This window comes from Balaenoptera borealis (assembly GCF_965194805.1).
Source record: "Balaenoptera borealis genome assembly, chromosome: 10".
Taxonomy (NCBI): Eukaryota; Metazoa; Chordata; class Mammalia; order Artiodactyla; family Balaenopteridae; genus Balaenoptera; species Balaenoptera borealis.
The window spans coordinates 85,414,971-85,440,098 of NC_138874.1; the positions used below are offsets into that span (position 1 = coordinate 85,414,971).

The 25,128-nt window shown below is 48.2% G+C and overlaps 1 protein-coding gene across 5 annotated transcripts in view; it reads right to left on the minus strand.

Moving 5' to 3' along the window:
- FFAR4 (free fatty acid receptor 4) overlaps positions 1-14,144 on the minus strand; it is a 37,913-nt gene extending 23,769 nt beyond the window's left edge. Inside the window, exons 1-2 of one of the 5 annotated variants that reach the window (XM_082339732.1) lie at positions 11,460-14,143; positions 3,870-3,998 (exon numbers count right to left, since the gene is read on the minus strand). In XM_082339732.1, the coding sequence (XP_082195858.1) occupies positions 3,870-3,998; positions 11,460-12,026 (696 nt within the window). In that variant the 5' untranslated portion in view covers positions 12,027-14,143. Of the gene's footprint in view, positions 1-3,869; positions 3,999-11,459 lie in introns of all 5 variants that reach the window. The other 4 variants (XM_082339730.1, XM_082339728.1, XM_082339731.1 and 1 more) reach the window with 4 other exon arrangements.
- Positions 14,145-25,128: the final 10,984 nt, after the last annotated feature.

Sequence of the window (25,128 nt, forward strand, 5' to 3'; positions counted from 1 at the left end):
GAGTTTTGCTCTTGATAGAAAAAGCTCAGCAGAAAGGCTGATTCAGGGTCTCTGAGCTATGAGTATCTTCAGAGGAAGAGAGACGCAAGCTAGGAGGCCCCACCCAGGCTCTCCACCTGGCAGCTTACCTGCTTCCAAGTTACAAACAGGAGCAAAGTGAGAACAAATGTCATAATCCTCCTGGGAAATGGTCAATAGTCAGTTTTGCCAGTGGGGTGGAAAGTAATTTTCTGAAAGTCTTATATTTGCATTAATGTTGGAATTTTCAAAATCACATTAGATCTCTTTCATATTAAAGTCTAACAGCTTGTTCAAAGCATTATCATATCTGCAATTCTCATTTTATTGTGTTAAATGATCCACTGAGGCCCATTTGGCTCCAGAGGGAACTGAGGCCCACATTCATTAAGCGACTTGCCTAAGGTCGCACAGTAGTAAAGCTTGGACTAGAATCCGGGTCTCATGACTCTTTGTCCAGTGGTTTTCCCACTGTCCCAAAGGAGAAGGTGCTGTTGGCCCTTTCAGTGTGATCCAAGTTTGTGTCTTACTCATTCAATGAGTGTTTATTGAGCCCCTACAATGAATAAGCCAGGCTCTGTTTTAGGCACAGGACTATGGCAGTAAACAAAACGAAGTCTCTACCTTCAGGGAGCTTGCATTCTAGTGGGCAAGACAGATGATATGCAAGTAAATACACACAAATGGAATATGACAGGGGTTGGAAGTGCTTTGAAGAGAAATAAATCAGGGTCAGGGGCTAGAGAATGATGGGGAATCTCTCTGGAGAAGAGCCTTTTGAGCAGAGACCTAAATGAAGCGGGGGAGTGGCCCAGGCAGAAGTCTGGGGGAGAGAGATCCAGGAGCGGAAATGGCAGGTGCAAAGGCCCTGAGGCAGCAGTGTGTTGGCGTGTGTGAGAAAGAGCCCCAAGGACACGAGGGAGGAGGAGAAGATGAGGCGAGAGGGGCAGGCAGGGGACAGATCACACAGGGCCTTAAGGTGAGGGTTTTGGCTTTTCCTCCATCTGTGAGGGAAGCGATGGGATCTAAATTATATCTTTGACTGCTCAGAGCACCGTTTCATAACTGTGAGTCATGAGAGACCCTCGGATTCATCCAGGAGCTGTCCTGAGGTCTGGGATGGGAAGAACGGAAGGCTGGCCATGAGTTTATAGGCAAAGTGTCTGGAACTGCAGTTAGAGGCAGACGGATAAGAGGACACATCGGGGCTCGAGGATTCCTAGGATGTTTCCAGGTGGGCCCTGGCCTGAGGAAAAGAATACCCTTTCCATAGAATAAGTCAGTCCTTCCTCAGAAGGTGGCTGAGAACCATGAGTCACGAGTGAAAAGGGACAGATCAGAACGCTCTTGCCTCTAAGGGACTCAGGAGCGGGACTGCCCAAGCAGGAGAGGTCGGATGCCGCTGCCAGCTTCTGCCCAGCCCTCATCTAGCCAGCCAGCTCTGCTCTAGGGCCAGTCCCATGTTCTTGCGGTGCTCCAAATCTGGGCCCTGCCGTTTATTCTCTCAAAAATCTCAGCAGTACCTCTTCCCAGCATGCTGTAAGAGGATTAGAGGAACAGCCTCGCCTAACAATGAACAACAGCTGTAATTTATTCATCCCCTGCTACAGGAAGGCATGACACTCACCATAGTCCCCCCGGGAGTATCTCCTATGTATCTCACAAAAATCTTAAACCGTTGGACTTTTGATCATTATTTTGCAGATGAGGGAACAGAGGTTCAGAGAAGGTAAGTAACTTGCCAAGGCCACACAGCAAGTAAGGGGCAAATTCAGGACTCAAAGCCAGGTTATTAAAATAACCCCTTCTGGTCTCCGTGTTTTTTATGGCCCTTTGCTTTTCTCTCTTTTCCCTCTTTTTTCTCTTTTAACAGTTTGCAAAGTGTTTTCACACTAAGCCTCAGCATCACTCCTTAATGTTTTTCAGGGTTTCACTGCATTGAATAGCAGCACCTTTGTCTGTCTCCCCCTTCCCTTTCTTGTGTTAAAGCTCCTTCTAGATAGAGAATGTGACTTGCTTACTCTTGACCAATCTCTACTCCCCAACAACACTTTGCACAGAGCAACTTCTTAACAAATGTCTGAGGAATTAAAGTGTTGGGACTCTGGAACCAGACTGCCTGGGTTTAAGTCCTGATACTGTTGCTTATGAGCTGTGTGACCTTTCATAAGTTACTTAACCTCTCTGTGCCTTGGTTTCCTCATCTGTAATTCTGGTTAGGATTAAGTGAATTCCTGACACATTGTAAACACCATATAAATATTTGTTAAATAATTTTTAAAAAATTCATTCTCCATTTCTCTTTCTTTTTCCCTTCCGTCTTTTCTTTTAACATAATGATAGTAACTAACGCTTTCATAGCATTTACACATGCCAGGCTCCCACTGCAAGCACTTTACAGACCTCAGCTCCAGGCCTGAATCTGCCTCATACCCTTGAACAAGCCCCAGGTGGGACGTCACTTAAACAGGTCACAAGTCAACTGGTGGGGAAGAGTCTAGGGACTAACACGGGGGGGCTGTCTCACACAGGATCCAGAGATTAGAAGACTCGGATGGAGGTTGGCCTGGCTTCGGGTTCTAAAGCATCTAAGAAGGTCACAGATCTTTAGCTACAACAAAAGGGCCATAAAAGTGGCCAGACAGCAAGCAGGACCTAAGGGCCCCACTTCAACCTGCTCGTTCACCATATGACCCATTATATGCTGTAAAACCAAGATTCAACAATGGTGAACCTCGGAGAGAACTCAAAGGTTTCGCATTAAACCTTCTAAAATGAGCATGAACACATGTAGATGCCATTTGCCTGGGCCAGCACCTCGCATGCAAATATGCTGCCTCAAGGGGTAAGAAAGAGGCTGGCAAGTCTTTTTTATGTCCCTCTACATAGTCACATTGAAGGTAGAGATCATTTTCTGTTTCAGTGCACTTTTGCAAGGCACATGCCCTGGGAGTGGGGGGTAGCAATTAGAGGGATAGAGGAGGGGCTTCTCGTATGCTGTTTCTCGTTCTGTTTCTGGGAGCTGTTTCTGGGGGTGTGGTCAATTTGTGAGCTGTGCGTGTATGCTGGCTGTGCTTTTCTGTATTTATATTGTACTTCAATAAAAGTTTTTAAAAGTGTACAATCTTTATCACCACACTGCTGTTTGTGATGGGGAAACAATGGACACAACCCAAAAGCCCATAAAATAAATTATGTCACAACTATATGATGGAGAACCATGAAGCCATTAGAAATGAGGCAGAGATATAGGAACCGATACAGAAGGATGTAATGATACAGTGCTAATCAAAAAAAGGAAGTTACAAAGCAGATAGCGTTATCTCAAATCTAAAAAAAAAAAATTGGGTTGAACCATGGTAATAGTTGATATTTTATAGTTGACCATTTTATATGGTTCATTATATATATACACACACATATACATACGTATGTGTGTTTATATGTACACAGATATACATACACATACATTGCATAGAAGTATGTATATACATATAAATTTATAAGAAAAATAACCTGAAAAAATGTACTTTAAATTGTCAACAGTGGGGGTAGACCATATTTTTAGTATCTGTGTTACACATTTCTATGTCTTTAATTTTTTATAATGAGTTTGTATTACACTAGTGATCAGCAAAAAAAAATGATAATAATAACAATCACACAGATATAACTTTTTAAAAAAGACCAAACTTTTGTCCCTCAGCATTGCAGAGGGATGGATCTGGGCAGTGAACCAGGATTGGGCTGGTGCAAATTCTAAGGTAAATTTTGACCTGGAAATGCTAAGGTTCATCTGAAATACCCCAAGCCTGAGTGAAGTTCAGCCAGGGCGCTTGAAGCAAACATACCTGTAAAATTTTGGAGTAACTGATCACAATAAGCAGTCCTGGTACCAAGAAGTTCAAAGTAACAAATGACACATCCCAGGAGATTTCTCCGGCAATGCTGGGCCAAACCAGTGTGCAAATCGGAATTTCCTAGTTACAAAAAGGAAGAGAAGGTCATTTAATGCTGGCTTCTTATTTGGCCTTTAGCTCAGCCCCAGGTGGGGTTACCTGGCACTGTTACAATGTTGTGTTACCCTGTCGTGTTTTGCTGTTACACAACTGGTATGACGAGAAACCCCAGACTCCCTTCCACTGCCCACACAACCCCACTTACAAGTCATTCTCCTCTGACCCTCAGAATCACCATAAGTATTATTCCCATTCTCCAGGGGAGGCACGTGGGCCTCAGGGTCCCAGGCTGGGAAGACCTAGAGTCAGTTCCCAGGCATGGCTCCAGGTCCAGTGCTCTTTCCACTTCCCTGGGCTGAGCTGCAAAGAGCCCTTGAGCCTTCTCTTCCAAGACCTTCATTTTACAGGGGAAAAATCTGACCCCTGAAAGTTTACATAGATTGGAAGTGATGTGCTACACGCACACATATAAAACCAGGAGCGAGGTGTGCCTCTCCTCTAGAGGAGAATGCGACAGCCCCAGAGTGAAGGTGCAGCCACGGCCATCAAGATGTAAAACCACTGGATGGGACGGAAGAGCATGCAGGTTTGTGACCTTGCTGCTGTCACTATGTTGCGTTGAATTCAAATGTTTGACACTAATTACAAACCCTGAAACATGTTCCCCGACCTCACTGGATAGTTACTAAGCTGCTGCAACAATTTTTTCCAATGAACAAATAGGTCAATGAAAAGAGATCTATTTATCCTCCCAAACACAAATCTCCAGCGCCTGCCTGACTATAGGACAAAACTCTTTAGAAAACAAGAGCCCTACACACTTCTGGACACATAGAACAGATTTTTTAAGAGCACATTCTGCGTAAAAAGACCACATTATTGATTTCTGGTGGACAAGGCATCTTAACCACAGTCCAGAATTAGTATCATTATTCATAGCATCATTCATTCATTCATTCATTTAACCAATATTTATTGAATGCTATACTAAGCAAAGGCAAAGAATTTTTATCATTTCCCAACTTGTATCATAATTGCATGGTCAAACTCAAAATAGAGTCAAATAATCACTCCTTCTCCTATTCAGTATCTAAAATTCACTGAGCATTTATTCTTTGCCAGGAAGCACTTTACATACATTATCTCACTGAATGTTCATCACAACCTTATTGAAATGCATAGTTATTTTTCCCATTACACAGAGGAGGAAGCTAAAGCTTAGAAATTTCCTCCTAAAATAATAGTCTAAAACACTAAAGATGTAGTCCTTTTTAATCATCTCCAAAGAGCTGAGTGGTTATAAAGGATATCCTGGAACCTACCAAAAACTCTGAGGCAAGTCAGGCAGGGAAGAATGCTTTAGTTATATTTGTACCTTGAGGGGGTGTTGGGGGTGAGAATGTTGCTTCCTTTTCCTGTTTTGTTTAGACGGTTTACAAATGCACTAGACATTCTAAAAACTTGTTCCTTCATCCCCACCCCCACCGTGCACACCTGATAGAAGAAAGTTTATTAGAGCTTTCTACCTTTTGGTGATTGGAAAGAAATTTGTGTCTCTCAAGGATCTTCTGAATATTGACAGTGCGGTGACCACGGCTCTTCAGGAAATCCAGGTAGCCTATGCTTGTACTCAGACCTCCACCCACCAGGGACTCCTTATTCCAGTACATTGGGTGGGCAACACAAATCAGCAGAAATGTTGAAGCAGCAATCAGAAGAAACAGATTCCAGCCCTGAGTGTGACTTAGTCTCTAATTCTTATGCTTGTGATGGGAAAATGTACAGGGAGGGAGGGCAGAGAAACAGATGACTCCAGAACCATTTCTTAAAACCCCCAAGAGCGCCCAACTCTTTCTGAAAACGCTCTCCAGAATGTCTGCCCAACCCTCTCCAGGCTTAACAAGATTTTGTAGAAGAATGTGTAATGATAGAGCAAGGTGTTCCCTCTACATTAGGGACAAAAATACAGATCCTTAAATAATCTGCCTGTATTAGCCTCGTATTGTCGAAGAAAATGTGTAGGTGTGAATGAAAAGGTATCTATCCACACACTCACACACACAGGCATAGAAAAGACTGGAAAGATACACTCTTGAAAATTAAGTGTCGGGCTTCCCTGGTGGCGCAGTGATTAAGAATCTGCCTGCCAATGCAGGAGACACGGGTTCGAGCCCTGGTCTGGGAAGATCCCACGTGCTGAGGAGCAACTAAGCCCGTGCGCCACAACTACTGAGCCTGCGCTCTAGAGCCCGCGAGCCACAACTACTGAAGCCCGCGCACCTAGAGCTCATGCTCCGCAATAAGAGAAGCCACCGCAGTGAGAAGCCCGCGCACCGCGACGAAGAGTAGCCCCCGCTCACCGCAACTAGAGAAAGCCCGCACACAGCAACAAAGACCCAACACAGTCAAAAATAAATAAATAAAAATAAATAAATTTATTTAAAAAAATAAAAAGGAAATTTGAAAACCCAAAGTGCTGGGCCTGCTTTGTCACTGAGCTACAGAAGCAGAGCTGGCTGAGCCAATGACAGTGTCCTTTAATCTATTTGTCCAACCACTCGCTGACTCAAGCCATGGTGACTGAGCCACTGTGAGGCCACAGTGAGGATGGGAAAGGAGGCTATGGTACAGTCAGGGAGGGAGAAAAGCACTAGGAAACTTCAATACAGAGCGGCAAGCCCAGAGAGCTACAGGTGATGGGATTGTGGAGGCACCAGGAAAGCGGCATCCAGGAGGGGTTGTGTCAGCTGTGCCTGGAAGGATGGGGCTTCAGTCAAGGGAAGGGGGAAGCTGGAGCTCAGTGTCTGGACCAGAAAGGATGTAGATGGGAGGCCACGTACAATGGTGTGAAGTGTGGTTGACTGTGACTGGTATTCCCATCCCAAGCTCCATCTCTCCCTGGCAATCTCATCCATTTCCATGGTGGCTTTTTGCAGATGCTGTTGCAATCTCCTCTTTCCAGCCCCGTCTTCTCCTGAACCCCAGGCTGGCCCCATGGCCCTGAGGGCATCTCTATAGGATGCCTCCCAGGCACTTCTAGCCTCCAGTGTCCCACCCCAAAGATTCCACCTCTGGCATCATCAACTCCTGGCACGGAGCCGCCATTTTCCAAGCTGTAAGATACCTGAGTGCTGGCCTTCCACCTTCTTCTTCCTTCTCCACTCAGAGCGAACTCCTAGGTTCTGCCTTCATAGCTATGCAAGCTCATTCTCACTGTTCCCCCTCCGCCCACAGACCACAGACCACAGGCCAGGCCATCTCTCACCTCCTAAGTCCCAACGCCCTAAAGGGTGTGTAACTGGCCCTTCTCTAGTTGACCCCCACCAACCCTTCCAGCACCATCTCTTGCCAACATTGTGGGCTATCTCCTCAGCCTGTGATGTCCCTCCAGTCCCCCATGTCACTCATTCTTTTCCAGGAAGACTTTCCTGCGGATGGGGGACGTCTATCTACAGGCACTGCTCAGGTGCTGACCCCTCCCCGCACTGGCTGACTCATTTGCAAATGCCACCTGATTCCAGCTGTTTCCGGTCAGCTTCTCTAATGACTCTTCCTGGAATACCCTTGGGGACACCTTTGTAAATAGTTCTCCCTGCCCCGCCTCTTCAAACAAAATGGAAGACTTCAAAGTCATTTTAAGGAACTAGGAATCCTAGTTATATAATATATCTCCTCTCCTATCAGCTTCCCAGCAGAGAAGAAAGAACATATCCATGGCAAGAGATGGACTTACTTTCCTATATCTTAAAAGTATCCTCTAATATTAACAAGTGTGAGCAAACTTGTTTGTCTCCTCAGCCAATCCACATTCAGTAGGGACACGACGGCATTATTGGCCCGGTATTAAACTGGGGCGGGGCAGGGCAGTGGGACCAAGCGCTCCTCCGGACGTGTGAACTCATGGGAGAGGCACCAGGAGGAACAGACAGACCCCAGCTAACTTCTGGTTCCATCCTTTGCCCATTCTGTAACTACAGGCATCTTCTCCTTCAGAAAATAAACAAGAGAACACCAACTCGTGGGGTTACTGTGGGGTTACCGAATTGTGCAGGGTCTGGGACCAGAATCTGTGTGATCCACATGCCCTCCTTGAAGAGAAGGACGGTGTCTTGGTCGTGTGGCTCACGGCGGGGGCAGGAGGGAGGGGTGCTCAGTAAGTGTTTGCAGAATCAATGGGCAGCACACTCTGACCAGGGTGGACAGTCCTCCCCACCTGCCAGTGAGGGTCACGCCCCACCAGGGCCACAGCACACACAGGCAGGAATCCCGCTGGCATAGGCTGAGCTGACCTGGCTGAGATGTCTAAGTTGCTAGGATGTGTCCACCCTCTTAAAATGGCAGTCTTTTATTTTGCCGCAATCAGAAGAATTGTACTGTTTGAAAAATGTTTAAAATATTTATAACCAAAGATAAGGAAACGAATAATAGCTGGCAACTCTTGAGCGCTTAACTGTGTATGTGCCAGGTGTTCGCTCATTTACTGAACTTCCGTCCCCACAGTAATCCTATAAGGTTAATACTGTTATTGTGCCCATTTGGCAAATGAGGAAAGTGAGGTATAGAGAGATGAGACCACTTGCCTCTGTCTCACAGCTCCTAAATGGCAGAGATGGGATTCACTCAGAACATTTGACTCCAAAGCCTGCACTCCTAATACCAAATTATTTAGCATTTTCTAGCCTGTCTATCATTTCATCTAAGTTTGAGAGAGTCTGGTCACCTTGACTGCTTGGTACTCACTGCGCAAATGGACAAAGCTAATCATGTTCTTGGGGGGTTTTTTGTGGGGGGAGCTCAGATAAACAGAAACCTCTGAGAGGCACTGTTTCCCTGGCCGGTGCTCCTTGAGGGGAGGGAGCCAGCATGCGCCTGGGTTTAGTTAGTTCTCTCAGCTGGTGGTTTGGGTAGGAAAATGTCCCCCCATCCAAAACCTCCATATTTAGTGTCCAAGTAGGAGGGGGCAGGCAGAATCTACAGCCAGGAAGCTGGGAGTAGAGGATTGAGAAAACAAGCATTTGCTAATTTTAAATGTGAGTCTCAATTCAGTCTAGACTAGATCCTTCTCTGTCTCTTTTTTTTTTAATGGCCCCACCCCCTCCCCCCTGCCATTTCTCATTCTTTTCAACTTATTTCTTTAACTGCAGAGCCTCACTTTGCCCACCTATAAAGTAAGATGTTTCCTACCTATTCAGGTCATGGCCCTTGAGGAACCAGGAGTTTTCTGTTTGTTGGCTTACTGGCAGGTGCAGATATGTGTGTGTTGGGGGCTGAGCGGCAGGTAGGGGAAGAGACAGAGGATGGAGAGCTGGAAAGGACTGTCCCAGTTTTTCCTTACAAGCTCCCCAGCCCCACCTCTACTAAATTCAGGGAACAGGGTCCTGCAGCCAGCTCACCTCGCCGCTCATCTTCTGAGATGCTGTGCGGACCCATTCTCTCCCAGTGGCTTTCCCCAAATCCCTCTCCAAAGGCTCTTAAGACCAAGGAAGTGTTTCTGCATTGAAACAAGAGGGGTCTGTGCGCCCAGCCCCAAGGGGGACTGAGGGAAGGCCACCACAACACAGATCTCCACGGAAGCACCTTACGGTAAAACTGTAGTCATTCTGGAAGTGCTGTGTAGGGCGCCAACCTCCACAGATGCCCTACCTGGGGTAAAATACAGAGTGGCAAGGCACAGAAGGTCCTGCATCTGTGCGAAGGCCTTCTCCCTCAAACAACCCCCGTGTCCACGTCAGCAAGAAGTTTTAGTCTGGGTTTTTGGCTGGGAGGTGACAAGAGCCTCATTTTTTAGTGTTATTTGCCAGTTAATTAAGAGTGTACCTAAAACAGTTGTGAAAGGGGGAGGCACAAAGATACCTGTCTGGAAACATAAGATATCCTTAAGATATGTTCTATTTGTTTTTAATTCCCTGAGTTCTGTGAAATCCCTCAAGTCTGTGAAAAATACAGAAACACTGTAACTCAGTGAGAGAATAACTTAAAAAAATCAAAAGACAGATGGCAGAATCCCAGTCCCCCAGAGACTTTTCGGTTTGATTTCTGTTAAAAACAATATATATATATATCTATCACACAGGATGCAGACCTCTCTCCCCAGCGAAAGGCCTGTGTGAGAGGCCAGTCTGGGAAACGTCCAGAGAAGCCCACTTCTGCGTTCACGTCCCCTGGTCAGCCTGTGTTCACCTTCATAGATAGAAGCCTTCCCCCCTCCCTCCCGGCCCTCCCACCCCTTCTGGTCACTGCGTAGGGCTCTCTTTGGGACTGTGATTTCTGCCGGGAAGCCCCACACTCCTTCCTAGGGCCAAGGTTGAGCTTTCGTGTCCCACGGCCAGAAAACCAGCGACCACCGCCGTAGGGAAAAGGAATGGGGCGGAGAACCCAGCCTCGGGCAGACACTCCAGGAGGCTGAGCCTCGAGACTCGCGCCTTCCCGTAGGGCGTAAGTACCTCTGTCCCTGGCCCTCCCCGCGAGGCCCACAGAACCTAACACCGGGATAACAGCCAGAACCGCCGGTCACTGTCCAGGTCAGGGGTCCCGGGTGAATCTCCGCGCGCAAACCCTGCAGCGGCGCCGCAGGGCAGCAAAGAGAACAAACCTGCGCCCGCAATTCTGTACCGAGGGACAGGAATAGCCTCGAGCCAATGCCATGAACTGGGCGCAGAATCTTTTTTAGATCCTGGACCCCCGCAATGATCCTAATGACAACTCTGGGTGCGGTGCCCAGAATAAAGCTTATGGGCTCAGCCTCTGGAATCTTCGGAACATTTGGGGCGCCCAAGATACTCTGAAGCCACTCTTCATTCAAAGCTCCCAGGGTAAGATCCCATGGTCTAGTCTAGTATTTCCGTCTTGCAGTTGGAAAAACTAATGCTCCGGAGAGGAAGTCACAGCCCCCCTAGAGGCAGCACTAGGTCCGGGGTCTCTGGGTCTCCAAAGCCCTTTCTCCCCGGCCCACTCACACACACCTGCCCGCGATTCTCAAAGCAGGACCCTCAGCCGGCCCGCACTGAATGTGCTGAGCGCGATCTTAGCTCCTCCTCACGCTAAGGCTGAGATACCCTGAGCAAGTTACTCTCTGTGTACCTTAGCTTCCTCATCTGTAAATAGGTGTGATAATGAGTACTGCGAGAGAGCAGAATTTACTATAATGTGATCAGTCATTCCGGGTCCCCTAGTTCGGTCTGTCTGGCCGCTAAGCCCCTTACTCCATTAACCTCTCAATAGTCAGTGCACTTTACAGGCATTACGGGGACTCCACTTACAACGTTTTGGAGGGCGTTTATGAGATCTACATCGTAGGGTCATAGTGAAGTTTCACAGATAAAACTTAGTGCCGCGCACGGTGACACAACGATTAAATGCAGCAAACCGCCTATTATTGTTTTGTTGTTTTTGTTAATGACCATCCCAGATCACCGTTTCCGGCGCAACCCGTCTGCCAGCCCTTCCCGGACACCTGCCCCGCGTGCACACCCCGGCGCTCACCTCGTCGGCGCCGGAGAACCGCTGCGGGACGACGCGGAAGAAGATGCAGAGGGGTAGCGCGGCGATCGCCGAGTAGCCCCAGATAAGCGCGAGCAGCGCGGCCCGCGCCCACCGCCCCGGGCCCCGCACGCCGCTCCGCAGGCGCACGATGCACACCATGCGCTCCAAGCTGACTGCCGCCAGCGTCAGGATGGTGACGCTGCCGCTCAGGGTCATCACGTAGAAGAGCAGGTGGCAGGCACCCGGGCCCAGCAGCCAGGCCTCTGTCCAGCGCACGGCCAGCACGGGCGGGATGGCGCTGGTGAAGAGCAGGTCCGCGCAGAAAAGGTTGAGCACCAGGCTGGCTGTGGTGCCGCGGCGCCGTCGGCGCGCTACCAGCACCAAGGCGCACACGTTGCCCAGCAGCGACACCGCAAAGATGAGTGCCAGCACCACAGTCTCCACGGCGCTCAGTACCAACCGGTGGTCGCCCTTGACATCAGAGAAGAACGGGAAGCGGGTGCGGTTGGCCCGCTCCAGGTTGCGCGCGGGCCCAATGCCCGCCGCCTGCGCGCACTCAAGGGACATGCCGGGCACCCCGCGGCCCGCAGCCGTCTGCGAGCGGGCTCATCTGGGAGGTGACTGAGTGCCAAGGCGGGGAAAGAGGGAGGGAGACGGTTGCGACATCTCCCCTCTGGCCCCCTCCCGCCTGAGCAGCGCCGGCGCTGGGCGTTGCGAGCTAAGCCTGGGGCGCGCGCGGGAACGAGGAAGTACCGGCGACGCCGGCTGGAAACACCCAGGCTGGGAGGGAGGCGGCAGCCCAGGCAGAGGCCGCTCTCGGGCCGAATAGGAGCGCTCGAGCGGCCCGGAAACCCCACCTAGTGAACCCCCAGAAACCCCGCAAGGCCTCCCCAGCCCCTTTCATCCTCCAGGGGCACCCGGAGGATGACCTTAATCCACTGATTTAGCTAAAACTGATTTAGGAGTGCCGGAGCTGGACCTGTGATCTCAAAATGTGAGATCATTTTGGCCTGTGCGTTTCAGGCTTCACCAGAGAAGTCTCACAGGTCTGCGGATAAATCCTTGCAATGGGCCCAGATCTTTTCGGGGGCAAGGGGACCGGTTGTTTATCATTGCTTAGTAACATGTGACTGGGTAGATTAGTTCATCTCTCTGTGCCCTCGGTTTTTAAAATCTATAAATGGAGATAATATCTCATTGGGTAATTGTGAGGATCATATAAAGGGATTCACACTTGGCACACAGTAATTGCTCACGAAACTTCATCAATTATTAATTACCATAATTAAAATCCATGTAAATTCTGTGTTCTGAACAAAGATATAAAATGCTTTAATGTAAAAAGAGTGGGCCCCCCAAAATCTTGAATAAACTTAGCACCCCGGAAAGACAGACACTCCAAGTGCACACACAGGTGGTGAATGTGCCTCTGGCACCCCAATTTAAAAAGCACTGGACAATCCAGTCCCCTTACAGATGACGAAACTGAGGAACAGCAAGAAGTGACTTGTCCAGGGTGGCCCCTGGTTAGTAATAAAAGGCCCTGACCCAGATGTTTCCGCCACACCCCTGCTGTCTGGTTTTCTGTTATGGTAAATTAGACAGAGAATGAAAGTGTTCTTGTGGCCTTAGACCCAGTGACCACTTCCCTGGCCAGACAACGTCCCACCACGCACACCCTCACCGTCTTCCCCTTTGCCATACTACCAGGCCATCTGTCTTGTAATCATCTCTGTGTATTTATTAAAAATTTGGTGTACCAGCCTGAGGTGCTCTCTGGCACGGGGGTGGGGTGCATTTGTGTTTGCTTATCACTGTGGCATTTGGGGTATGAGTTGGCAATGTGACCTCTGACCTGAAGGGCAGACTGCATGTCAGTGGGAGATGTTCAACTTGAACCTTGACTAAATACAGGTAGTAAAAGAGAAGCAGTTTGCTTCCTGACACAGTTGATAAAGGGCAAGAGATTGAAATAAAGGTAACTCAAGTGGGATTTGGTAACGGTCTGATGGAGCCAGGGTATATTAGTTTCTGTGGGAGGGAAAGGAGAGCTGTGTGTGTGTGTGTGCACGTGTGTGTGCATGTGCGCGCGTGCGTGCGAGTGCCATGGAGACAGGAAGAGGTTTCCCCAGAGTGAACTCCCAGAGTGGGGTCTCTGTGCTAGAAACCCTTCTCCATCGTTACCCTCCAGAGTTCTCCCAATGGCAAAATGGTGAGTACAGATGTTCCCAAACTTTCTCCTTTCACATCACCTTCATGGCACCTGTAGGCCAAAAGAAATACCCAACAGTTCCATTTATTAAGCAGCTGGGTCCAAATAACTTAAGACTTTATGTCCTAACAACTTAGTAGCCATCTGGGTAAACAATAAATGAATGAATTTTAAAAATAAAATTTTCATTTCTTTCTTAAATAATGGCTTCCTAATGGGATGGGTGCCCCTGTTGAGCTCTACAAAGCTGGGAATTGGATGGGACAGCGCCACTCTCATCTCCTGCTCCACACTGATCTTCATGCATTTGCTTTCCATCACAGTAACCCCTGAAAACCCAGATTTCTCAATGGGTTTAATGTTGAAACTGTGAAAAACCCAGAGCTAGTAGTCCATGTGGGGTTCGGTGAACGTTGAGTAGCACTGTGTTTCCTGGGACCCCCAAGCACACACGGACAGAGGTTAGGAACACAGGCATGGACACTCGCCTGCCAGGTGCTACTCACTGTGTGACCTTGGGCAAGTTATTTTAGCTTTAAGTGTTTCAATCTTTCCGTGTATCCAAAGGGTATAATAATAGTACCATCTCATAGGGTTTAGGGGGATTAAATGAAGTCCCTACCTGTAACACACTTAGCACAGCTGTCATCCAGGGGACACTGGGTCAGGCTCTGTGCTCAACACTGTGTGTGGACTTAATGGCTGACCACACATCCCTGTTTGCTGAGACAGTCTCAGGTTATGAGATTATTATTAGAACCCTCTTTCACTCTCAAATTGCTCTGGTTTGGAAGATAAATTATGTGGTAGCCTACCTTTATGTTTTTTAACTCATTCAGTGCTCCTACAGGTTGCAGGCACTAGGATTTGAATCTGAGCAGTCTGATTCCAGGGCCCCTGCTATTAGCCACTAGAGCAGTGTTTCTTAACTGGGGGGAGATTTTAGACACACACACCCTCCACCACAGAGACATTTGGTAATGTCTGGAGACATTTTTGGTTGTCATACTAGGGGGTTGCTACTGGCGTCCAGTGGGTAGGGGAGAGGCTAGGGCTGCGGCTGAACATCCTGCAATGCACAGGACAGACCCACAACAAAGAATTGTCCAGCCCCACATACCGATGGTGCTGAGACTGAGAAACCCTGTCCTCTTGAGGCCTCAGCAGACTTTACTGCTTACTATTGATTTCTGTTGTGAAGTCCCACCTTGTGGCAAAAGCCAGAAATGTAATTATTGCCCTGGTAGGAGTTTCACTGCAAACTCTGTAAACCCTTTAACCAACCCACTGGTGAAGCTCAGCTTTGTGCTGTGGCCCCAGGTGGCCAAGGCTGCGAAATCCCCTTGGTCCACGGGGCCCGGTACAGGGTCACCAGGGTGGATTGACATCACATGTTCCTTGGAGACAAGACGATAGGAAACCACAGACTGAGCCCTTGTGAGAGTTGTATTCACTGCTTATGGTCATTAATTACTGTTAGTATCACGCTCCTTTGCCTCTTCCACTCTAAGATAAAATGGTAAAAATGGAGACGAGGATCCACCAAATATAAATATGGGCAGTCTAGTTTCTGAGCTAAAGGGATGGCTGAATTGAAGGATGATTTCTGTGGTTGTTTATTTTATATTTTTAACCAAACAGGAGGAGGGGACTTTTTCTGTGTGTGGTTTTCTTAATTTCCCTCTGGAAAAACTTTCATAAAGTTTGTATGAAAATACTTTCCAGCCTGCAGTTTCCTCTCCAAACTTCTCTGTGGGTAGTCTATGGATCATCTATTTACCTATATATCTATATCTATCGGGTTTGAGACATAAGTCTTTGCAGAGATCAGAATATCTCCTTGCAAAATTAGGATCTATTCTGGAGCAGAATGCAAAGGGCGCTTATCCCTGCCTAAAGATTTAAAGTCTCCCTCCTGCCTCCGCTCCTCCCATCTTATCAAAGCGGGCTCCCACAAGACCCCAGGCCAAGTTGCCCTGAGTGTTCACAGCTGAGTAACCACCTCAGCCAGGCCAGTAGGGTGCAGGGAGGGCCACCTCATGCTTCTTCTCCAAGAAGGCCCAAGGGCACTGAGTGGCCTTCGGGCACATGCAGAGTGGAAGGCATGAGAGCCATGCTGCTCTTGGGAAAGGGCGAGGGCTTTTGCGTGCCTCAGGCCTGTAATCCCCCCTGCTGTCCATATCACACCTATTGGTCAAAAGAGAGAAAGCCAAGTAGAAAGTGGCAAACGAAAAAGCTAAGTCCAGTGGGACAAGTGATCAGCACCTGGTCGTGAAATATTCACATTCTAGGGGCCCAGGGCAGGTATCCGTCAATGAGATCTGGTGGCCCAGCCATACCTAACACATGCCGTGCTTTATAAAAATTAGAAAAGTGACCAGACACTTAGGAGAAGGCAAGGTGGATGCAGCCAAGGCTCTGAGCTTGGGGAGCAGGGCCTAGCTGGGTTTCAGCCTCCGCGTGCACCCCTCAGGTGGGTGTCCCTGGCAGGGTTTGCAGGCTTGTGCCGCCAGGGCCTTTCTCACTGGCTCGTCCTGCCACTTGGTGGTGGTCTCTGCTCCAGCCCTCAGATCCCCCCTCATACCTATCACCTAGGGGGTGCTGACTGGATAAGAGTGTGTTCCATCAAGCCAACCATTTGCCTGGGGACTGTTCTCAAGCTCACTGTTGTGGGAATCTCGCCTGAGGAGATGCAAGGGTCAGCCTTATAGCAACTGTGACGACTGAGATGTACAAAGAGGGGCTGGCGCCGGGCCTGACGGTTGGAGTCCTAGTGTGACGACACTTGGTTTCCTGAGGCAGACAAAGAAGGAGCCTTTCCAATGCATTTCTTTCCTGCTTGAATTGGCCAGAATGAACTCCTGTTGCTTGTCACCAAGATGCCTAATCTTGGAAGATCTGCCTCCCCAAGGCTTGTTGCTTTAAAGATGGTCTTTATTTTAATGGCAACCAGACTGCCTCTAAGATAGGAACTTAAACTCATAAAAGGGACTTGGTGATCACCTTGCTCCATTTATTTATTTTTTTTTGGCCGCACCGCACGGCTTGTAGGATCTTAGTTCCCCAACCAGAGATCAAACCCGGGCCCCCTGCAGTGGAAGCGCAGAGTCCTAACCACTGGACCACCAGGGAATTCCTGCACCTTGCTCCACTCTTCCAAAAAGAAGCTGCAAATACAAATTTTTGTACTCAGAAAGGAAAGCAATTCCGAGAAGGTCCATTTCTACGGAAGTGGCAGCTTTTCTCTGTGGGCCCCTCTCAGTGAGGAGTCACACTGGCCAGTCTAGGAAGGAAAGTGGCCCACACAACGCACACTGGTGGCTCCATCCTTACCACACGCCTGGCACCAGGCCAGGCCCTAGAAATGTGAAGACAGGGTGGGTGATGTCAGCACAGTCCCAAAGGAGCCTTCTGCAATCCAAGATGTGGCTTCACTGAAATTCTGCATTTCCCAAGAAGACCATTGGCCAAGGTCTTAAACAGTATATTGCAAGATTTCTCTTGCATCATTTTTTTTTTTTACTTCTTTATTCCTTCTATATTTCTGATTATAAAACAGGAAGATTTGGAAAATGCAAGAAATAACTCAGAGAAAATAAACATAACCATCATTCTTCCATGCAGTGATAACCCTGTGAAGTTTTGCTGTGTAGACTTCCAGTGTTTTTTCTGTGCATCTGAGGCTGTCTGTAGGCATACAGGTACTTTACAAACTGGGGGTCAGGGTGCACCCACTATTTTATAATATGCATTTTAAAAATTTCCTGAAACATTATTTTTCTGTTCTGTCCTTCAGTTCCCCCAATGCACATGGCTGCCCGATGATACACCTCTACTGCCCAGAGCTTGGCTACAGGTGGGGGACACACCCAACCACACACAGTCTCCAACAATGGCTCCCAGAAGCCCGTCCTTGCTTCACTTTCCACTGGTCTAAAGTGAAACAAGAAAAATATAGAGTACATCGTTTTTTACGAAGCTAAATACATCCACTTTTAATTGTAAGGTTATGTTCTGCTGACTTTTATGCTAAACTTCTTTTTCTTTTAGGACAGAGTATTTTTAGAAAAAGAAACAACCCTATGGGGCTTCCCTGGTGGCACAGTGGTTAAGAATCCGCCTGCCAATGCAGGAGACATGGGTTTGAGCCCTGGTCCGGGAAGATCCCACACGCCGTGGAACAACTAAGCCTGTGCGCCACAACTACTGAGCCTGCGCTCTACAGCCCGCGAGCCACAACTACTGAGCCCATGTGCCACAACTACCGAAGCCCATACGCCTAGAGCCCGTGCTCCCAACAAGAGAAGCCACCACAATGAGAAGCCCACGCACCACAACGAAGAGTAGCCCCCGCTCGCCGCAACCAGAGAAAAGCCCGCGTGCAGCAATGAAGACCCAACGCAGCCAAAAATAAAATAAATAAAATAAAATAAATAATAAAATAAAAGAAAGAAAGAAACAACCCCATGTAAAATTGTCCTGACCTGTGAGGTCCTAAAAGCCAGGAACTTCTGCTCTAGGACTCCAGGAGAACTCAGTCCAGGCACACAAGCCCAGACCATGACAATAATAAGGACGCATGGATTTATACAAGACAAGACCTCCAAATGTAAAAAAACCTTTCATGTTCATGCTCTTATCTCCTCCTGAGGACTGCTATCCAGGGCAGGTAGTGTACTCTCTCATTCTACAGATGAGGCAGCAGAAGGGCTAAGCAGGGCAAAGGGAGAGGGTCCAGCTCACATGGCTGGTTAGGCCCAATGGAGCAGACCCAAGTTCCTGACTCCCATCCCAGTGACCTTGGATGGGATCTTCTCGGAGCCACAGCTTTGAGGTGACGCTGGCTCCCACTCAGAGTAGAGACGTGCAGTTGCAGAATTGAACTTGATGGAACATTCTGGAATTCCTCTTCAGGAGACACAAAGTTACCATGCACTTACGTGGCCAGAAACCCAGGCCTGGGAGTTTCTGCTGCTCCTGCAGAGATGCAGACTCTGGAGAATCTGGGCACGAGCAGCCACAAGTCCTGCAATGAACGTTGGCAGGAAATGCTTCATCATATGGGCGGCAGCCTCCACGGTTGGGTGATTGGTTCTGTAGCTTACTGGTTATGCTCTCTGGGGCGAGTGACATCATGTCTCTAGACCTCTGTTTCCTCATCTATAAAATAATAATCACAGGCCCATGTAACGATAATGGCTGTCACGCCTTTAGCACAGGGCCTAGCACAGAGTAAGGAGTTGATAATTGTACAACTGTGTTATTGTTTTCAGCACCTGACACATAGTGGATGCTTAAAAATATTTCTGATAATGGAGTAATTAAATAGATGAATGAATAAATGAATGAACGAAAATGAAATTTTGAGCTTTTGTGTGTCGTCCAGATACCTCTCTGCTGTCTAAGGCTTGGTCCTTGGGAGTGTGAAATGCGTGGACAGCTAGGAGGGGAGGGAGGGAGACATCACCGTATCAGTGTTCTCTCCAACCACACACCCCACCCGCCAAAAAAGGAGAGAGAGAGGAAATTAACAAGCAGAGCTAGAGGAGATGACACAAAAGAGAAGGAAATTTTGAGAGAAGGATCATTGATGTAGGACATATTCTGAGCACAGGGTTCTTCCTTTGCTGAGAAATGTGGGCCCAGGTGATACAGGTCCCCAAAGGAGAGAAGACTCATGTCAGGGAGAGGGGGAGTCCAGTGAGGGCCGAGTCACCAAAGCTGAGACCCCGCGGACGTGCTGGGAAGACACATGGGGCCCTGCATGGTGCACTCAGTGGTCTGTTCCCTCTGTGCTCTGTTCACCTGCCAGAGGCTGATGGGCAGCCTCTCAGGAAGGGCTTCACGGGGTAATGAAAGGGTCTTGGCACATTAGGGCCCTCAGAGCCTAGTAAGCTGGGTCTATGGGCGTACATAACGGAGAGAGTAAGCACCCGGTTGAGGAGCGGTGTGCCCCTTCGCATAGCCGTCGCCCTCTGGGACCTCAGCTCCTTCTCTCACAACTGAAGATGTTCAACAAAATAAGCTCTAGAAACCTTGCCAGCCAGGGTCTTGTGGCAGAGTCTGGGGAGGCCTTGAAAAGCTGCTCCACACTGCCCCCTCGTGGCATCTGGCTACAGTGACCATTGTCCCTCAAAGCTCAGGTGTCCATCCATCTTTTCTTCTCTCCATTCAAAAACACTAACAGGGGGACTTCCCTGGTAGCGCAGTGGTTAAGAATCCGCCTGCCAATGCAGGGGACACAGGTTCGAGCCCTGGTCCAGGAAGATCCCACATGCCACGGAGCAACTAAGCCTGTGCACCACAACTACTGAGCCTGCGTTCTAGAGCCCGTGAGCCACAACTACTGAGCCCATGTGCCACAACTACTGAGCCTGCACTCTAGAGCCCGTGAGCCACAACTACTGAGCCCGCATGCCACGACTACTGAAGCCCACACACCTAGAGTCCGTGCTCCGCAACAAGAGAAGCCACCGCAATGAGAAGCCCACGCACCGCAACGAAGAGTAGCCCCCGCTCGCCGCAGCTAGAGAAAAGCCTGCCCGCAGCAATGAAGACCCAACGCAGCCAAAAATAAAAATTAATTAATTAATTAATTATTTTAAAAAGCACACAGGCACTCTGCCAGTTGTTGAGGACACCGTAGCAAATGATATATAGTCCCTGCCCTAAAGGGAAACTCACACAACATAGATAAATATGGGACCACCGAGTGGATATTACAAAAGGGTCTTGGATGAAATGTCATGGAGAGAGGTGGGACTAGTAGCTGACCCTCCTGGAGGACTCAGGCAGGATGCAGAGAGGATCTGGTCGCTCATTCAACAGACAAGCACTGAGTGACGTACAGAAATAAATCGGGCTGGGGGCGAGGCAAGTGCATGAACGTCTCTAGAAGGGGGAGGGTATACGTGGGAAAGCCAAGGAACAAGCGAATCAGTCCCCACCCAGGGTTTCACCTCCCCTTGTCCGGACTTGTGGGTTCCTAACAGACACGGTCACCGGGAGTGTGGGGCAGGGACTGATCCGGGGCATCGCCCTTAATCTGCTTTCTGGGCTTTTCTAAGGGAGAAACCCATTAGAGCAGTTTTTCAACTCTCTCCCCCCACATGGGGTTCCAACTGGGATAAGAACCAATGCTTAAAAAAAAATGACTTCTGTCTTTGCAACCTAGTTTTGGGAGCTGAATTCATCTCAGGCTGCTTTAACGGGCCTGTGCTTCTGCAGAGGGAAAACCAGAGCTGAGTCCTAAGGGGAGAGGATGTGACAAATCAGAGCCAAGCGTTCTGTTGCATTAGGAGAAAGCGTCATCCCCAGGGGCTTGGTGTATCTCTGAGGAGTGTATCAGCTCTTCGTTTCAGAGGCTGGGGGGAGAAAGAGCCCTGGGTCCACATCTGGGGTGGGGGCTGGGAGGCAATAATGACCTGAAGGAACAGAGCCACGAGGAGAAGTGGTACTTTGGAGCTGTGGTCTGAACTCAGTCAAATGAGGAGACTGGGCTCCTGCTGCTGGTGGAGGCTTGAATGATGGGCCTTTGGATTTTTAAGGATGAGGACACGGTGGAAAAGAGACCTTGAGACATAGATCACATGCCTATTTCACACACGTGCATGCACACACACACAATACAAAATACTGCTGGGGGATGTATACATACTTTATGGATGCCCTTTTGAACCCCATCCCGTAACTGGAAGATTTCCCACATTGTGGGTCCTGCCTCCCCAAGGTCACAGGCTGATGCTGGCTTTCTCAGCTCCGTTGCAGCAAGGCATGTATCCTAGGCTTAGCCAATCAGACACCCCATGACAGACTTGGCCTCCAGGAGAGGACATGAGGGAGCTGGCGCTGGACAGAATCCATTTGGGGGTGAGGGGTTTCCGGCACCCGGTGGCCAGCACCAACAGTGTGAGCAGAGCACGAAGTCTGTGCCCTGAGGTCCAGCCCCCAGACTGGGAAGTCTCCAAAACCAATTCTCTGCCCTCCAAACCCCCACCTCAGAGATCCTGCAAGTTACATAATGCCTTTTCTGTTTAATGCAGCAGAGCGGGTTTTTATGTGAATTTTGCTCCTCCTGTGCTAACATTTTTCTTAACCTCAGAGCCCTCTGACCTGGCATCATCAGAGTCCCAACTCCCTGGAAAAACAGCAGTCTTAACTGAGCATTGTTTGAGGGCAGGCACCAGGTCCTTCCTTTATATAACCACTGCAGGAACAAGGCTGTGAGGCCTGGCTAACTTTCTCCTAGTTTACTTTCCCTCTCTCCAAGCTGCATTGCAAAATTAGCCACCTCTGTCTTGCCAGCCACTTCACCTCCCCTTTCTCCTCCTCTCTCGAAGCTCCTGCTGTTTCTAACAATTTGCCAACTGGACGTTTTTCCAGGGCCCGGCATCACCTGGCATTGAGTGGGGACCCTGAGGCTGTGAGGGAACGTGTGAGGGTGTGAGAAGGGAGGGGGGGCGGGACCTGCTGCCAAAGCCTCTGCCGGACCATAAAGTAAGAAAGAGCAACTCCAGGTTGAAGTGGCTGACAGCGCTCTCTCTTTTCTCATAACTTAGGAATCTATTCTCTATATTTTTATGCATGGAGCAGTCTTTTTCTTTCTTTTACAGGGGAGGGGGACTGAGGGGGATGAGATTTTTCTGAATTCAGTCTTTCCTAACTTGTTAAAAATAATAGGTGGCATTTACTGCCCTCCTATGGGACAAGCACTTGACGTGATTGACTCCGTAAGTCTCAGAAAACCCCATGTGGGAGGTGAGCAGCCCTTTACTATTAATGTCCCCATCTTACAGCTACGAAAACTGAGACCCAAGAGTATATTGTCAGAAATCTTGGTTGGGAACCCCACTCAAAATTAAACAAACTGGGACTTCCCTGGTGGTCCAGTGGTAAACAATCCGCCTTACAATGCAGGGGACGCGGGTTCGATCCCTGGTCGGGAAACTAAGATCCCACATGCCGTGGGGCAACTAAGCCCGTGCGCCACAACTACTGAGCTCACGGGTCTCAACAAGAGAGGCTGCATGCTGCAAACTACAGAGCCCACGCGCTCTGGACCCCATGCACCACAACTAGAGAGAAGCCCGCATGCTGCAACGAAAGATCCGAAGTGCTGCAACTAAGATTCGACTCAGCCAAAAAATAAAGAAAATAAACAAATTAAATAAATATTTTTAAAAATTGTCTGCATACTCTTTAAAAAAAACTAAACAAACAAACAAAAAAGAAGAAGGAGAGGGGCTTCCCTGGTGGTACAGTGGTTGAGAATCTGCCTGCTAATGCAGGGGACACGGGTTCGAGCCCTGGTCTGGGAAGATCCCACATGCCGCGGAGCAACTGGGCCCGTGAGCCACAACTACTGAGCCTGCGCGTCTGGAGCCCGTGCTCCGCAACAAGAGAGGCCGCGATAGTGAGAGGCCCGCGCACCGCAATGAAGAGTGGCCCCCGCTTGCCGCAACTGGGGAAAGCCCTCGTATAGAAATGAAGACCCAACACAGCCAAAAATAAAATAAATAAATAAGTGAATAAATAAATTTAAAGTCCAAATTTAAAAAAAAAAAAAGAGAAGAAGAAGGAGGAAGAGAGGGGAAGGGGAAGGGGGAAAAGAAAGGGGAAAAGCCATGTTCTGGCTCAGGTAAGCAGAAAGGCCAGTAGGTGGATCTGGCTTTAGACACACAGGACCCAGGAACACAAACAACTTGTTTGAGCTTCTGTCAGCCTCCTGACTCTCTTCTCTGAACTGGCTCTGTTTCAGGCAGCTCATCCCCTAGTGGGAGCACAGAGGCCACAGTAGCTCTTGCCCACTTCCTACAAACTCAGAAAACTTTTCTAACACTTTTGGCAGAATTCCCAACGATGGCTCTCATTGGCTGGGTTGGGGTTACATGCCCATCCCTGGATCTGGACCAAGTCTGGGAAAGGGCAGGTTCTGTAGACAAAAGTCAAAATGCTGAGACCAGAGAGATGGAGAAGGGATTCTGGGTAGGCTAAAGCCACAGGGGTCGGGGGTCCACAACATGAAAAGTGGATGTGCCAGTTCAAAGCTAAGTGTGACTTCAGCATCTGCTGTGACTTTATCTGAGGTCCACGAATGGCCCAGGAGATCTGGGCTCTAGTGCTGGTTTCATCACTAACTAGCTGTGTTGACCTTGCAGACTTATCACTTAGACCCTCATTTTCTCTTTCACAAAACAGAAATAATAATTCCTGTCCAATCTCCTTCATTGAATTGTTGTAGAGATCAAATTAGACCTTGAATTATAAAGCACTTTGAAGAGTCAAATATAAGGTATAATATTATTCCTATGTATACCTTCCATTTGGTTTGTTGAAACTAGCTTAAAATCCTCTGTATTTTCCTAATTCCCTTTCTGATTTTCCTTTTTAAAAATTCATTACAAAAGTAATACATACTATAAACTATTTTAAAATATAAGGACGAAAAAAATAAAATAAAGGAAAAATAACCTAGAATCCCCCCCATCCTTAAATAACTATTATTAACATTTTGGTATTATTTTTTTCTTCTTTTTCTGTATGTATGGATACATGTATGGTTTTTTGTAATATAGATGGCATATATAATACGGTTTTAAAATCTGCTTTTTCCTATAAATCATGTTGTGAACATTTTATATGACATTAAATAGTTTTCTATAACATCAGTTTAATGGCAGAATGGTCTTTCATTGTTTAACAAAACACCTCTTGTTAGACATTTGGATTGCCTCTAACCTTCCCCTGTTAGCAAAAATACTACAGGACACATCCTAATAACGATTTCCCCACATTCATGATTATGTCTTTAGGAAATTTTCTAGATATGGAATTTCTGGGTCAAATATTTTGCAAAACTCTAAAGCTTTTGGCATCTATTGCATACCCAGAAATTTTGCACCAAATTATACTCCCATAAGCAGTAGATATATGCCCATTCCTGCATCAGTTATTTTAGTTGGTGTTTTTAAAACTCTAACAGGGACTTTCCTGGTGGTGCAGTGGTTAAGAAGCCGCCTGCCAATGCAGGGGACACGGGTTCGAGCCCTGGTCCGGGAAGATCCCACATGCTGCAGAGCAGCTAAGCCCCAGTTCCACAACTACTGAGCCTGCACTCTAGAGCCCACAAGCCACAACTACTGAGCCCACGTGCCTGGAGCCCGTGCTCCGTGACAAGAGAAGCCATCGCACTAAGAAGCCCACGCACCACAACAAAGAGTAGCCCCCACTAACCACAACTAGAGAAAGCCCGCGTGCAGCAACAAAGACCCAACACAGCCAAAAATAAATTAATTAATTAATTAAAAGACCAAAAAAAACACAACTCTAACAACTTTGATATCCTTTTTCCTTTTAAATTTAGACCCATGATTCTTTCCTCCTGATTACTTTCTGCTGGTGGAGCCTCTGTCTTCTCTTTCCTGCCTCGAAGTGACAAAGAGTTCTGAGCATCAGCAG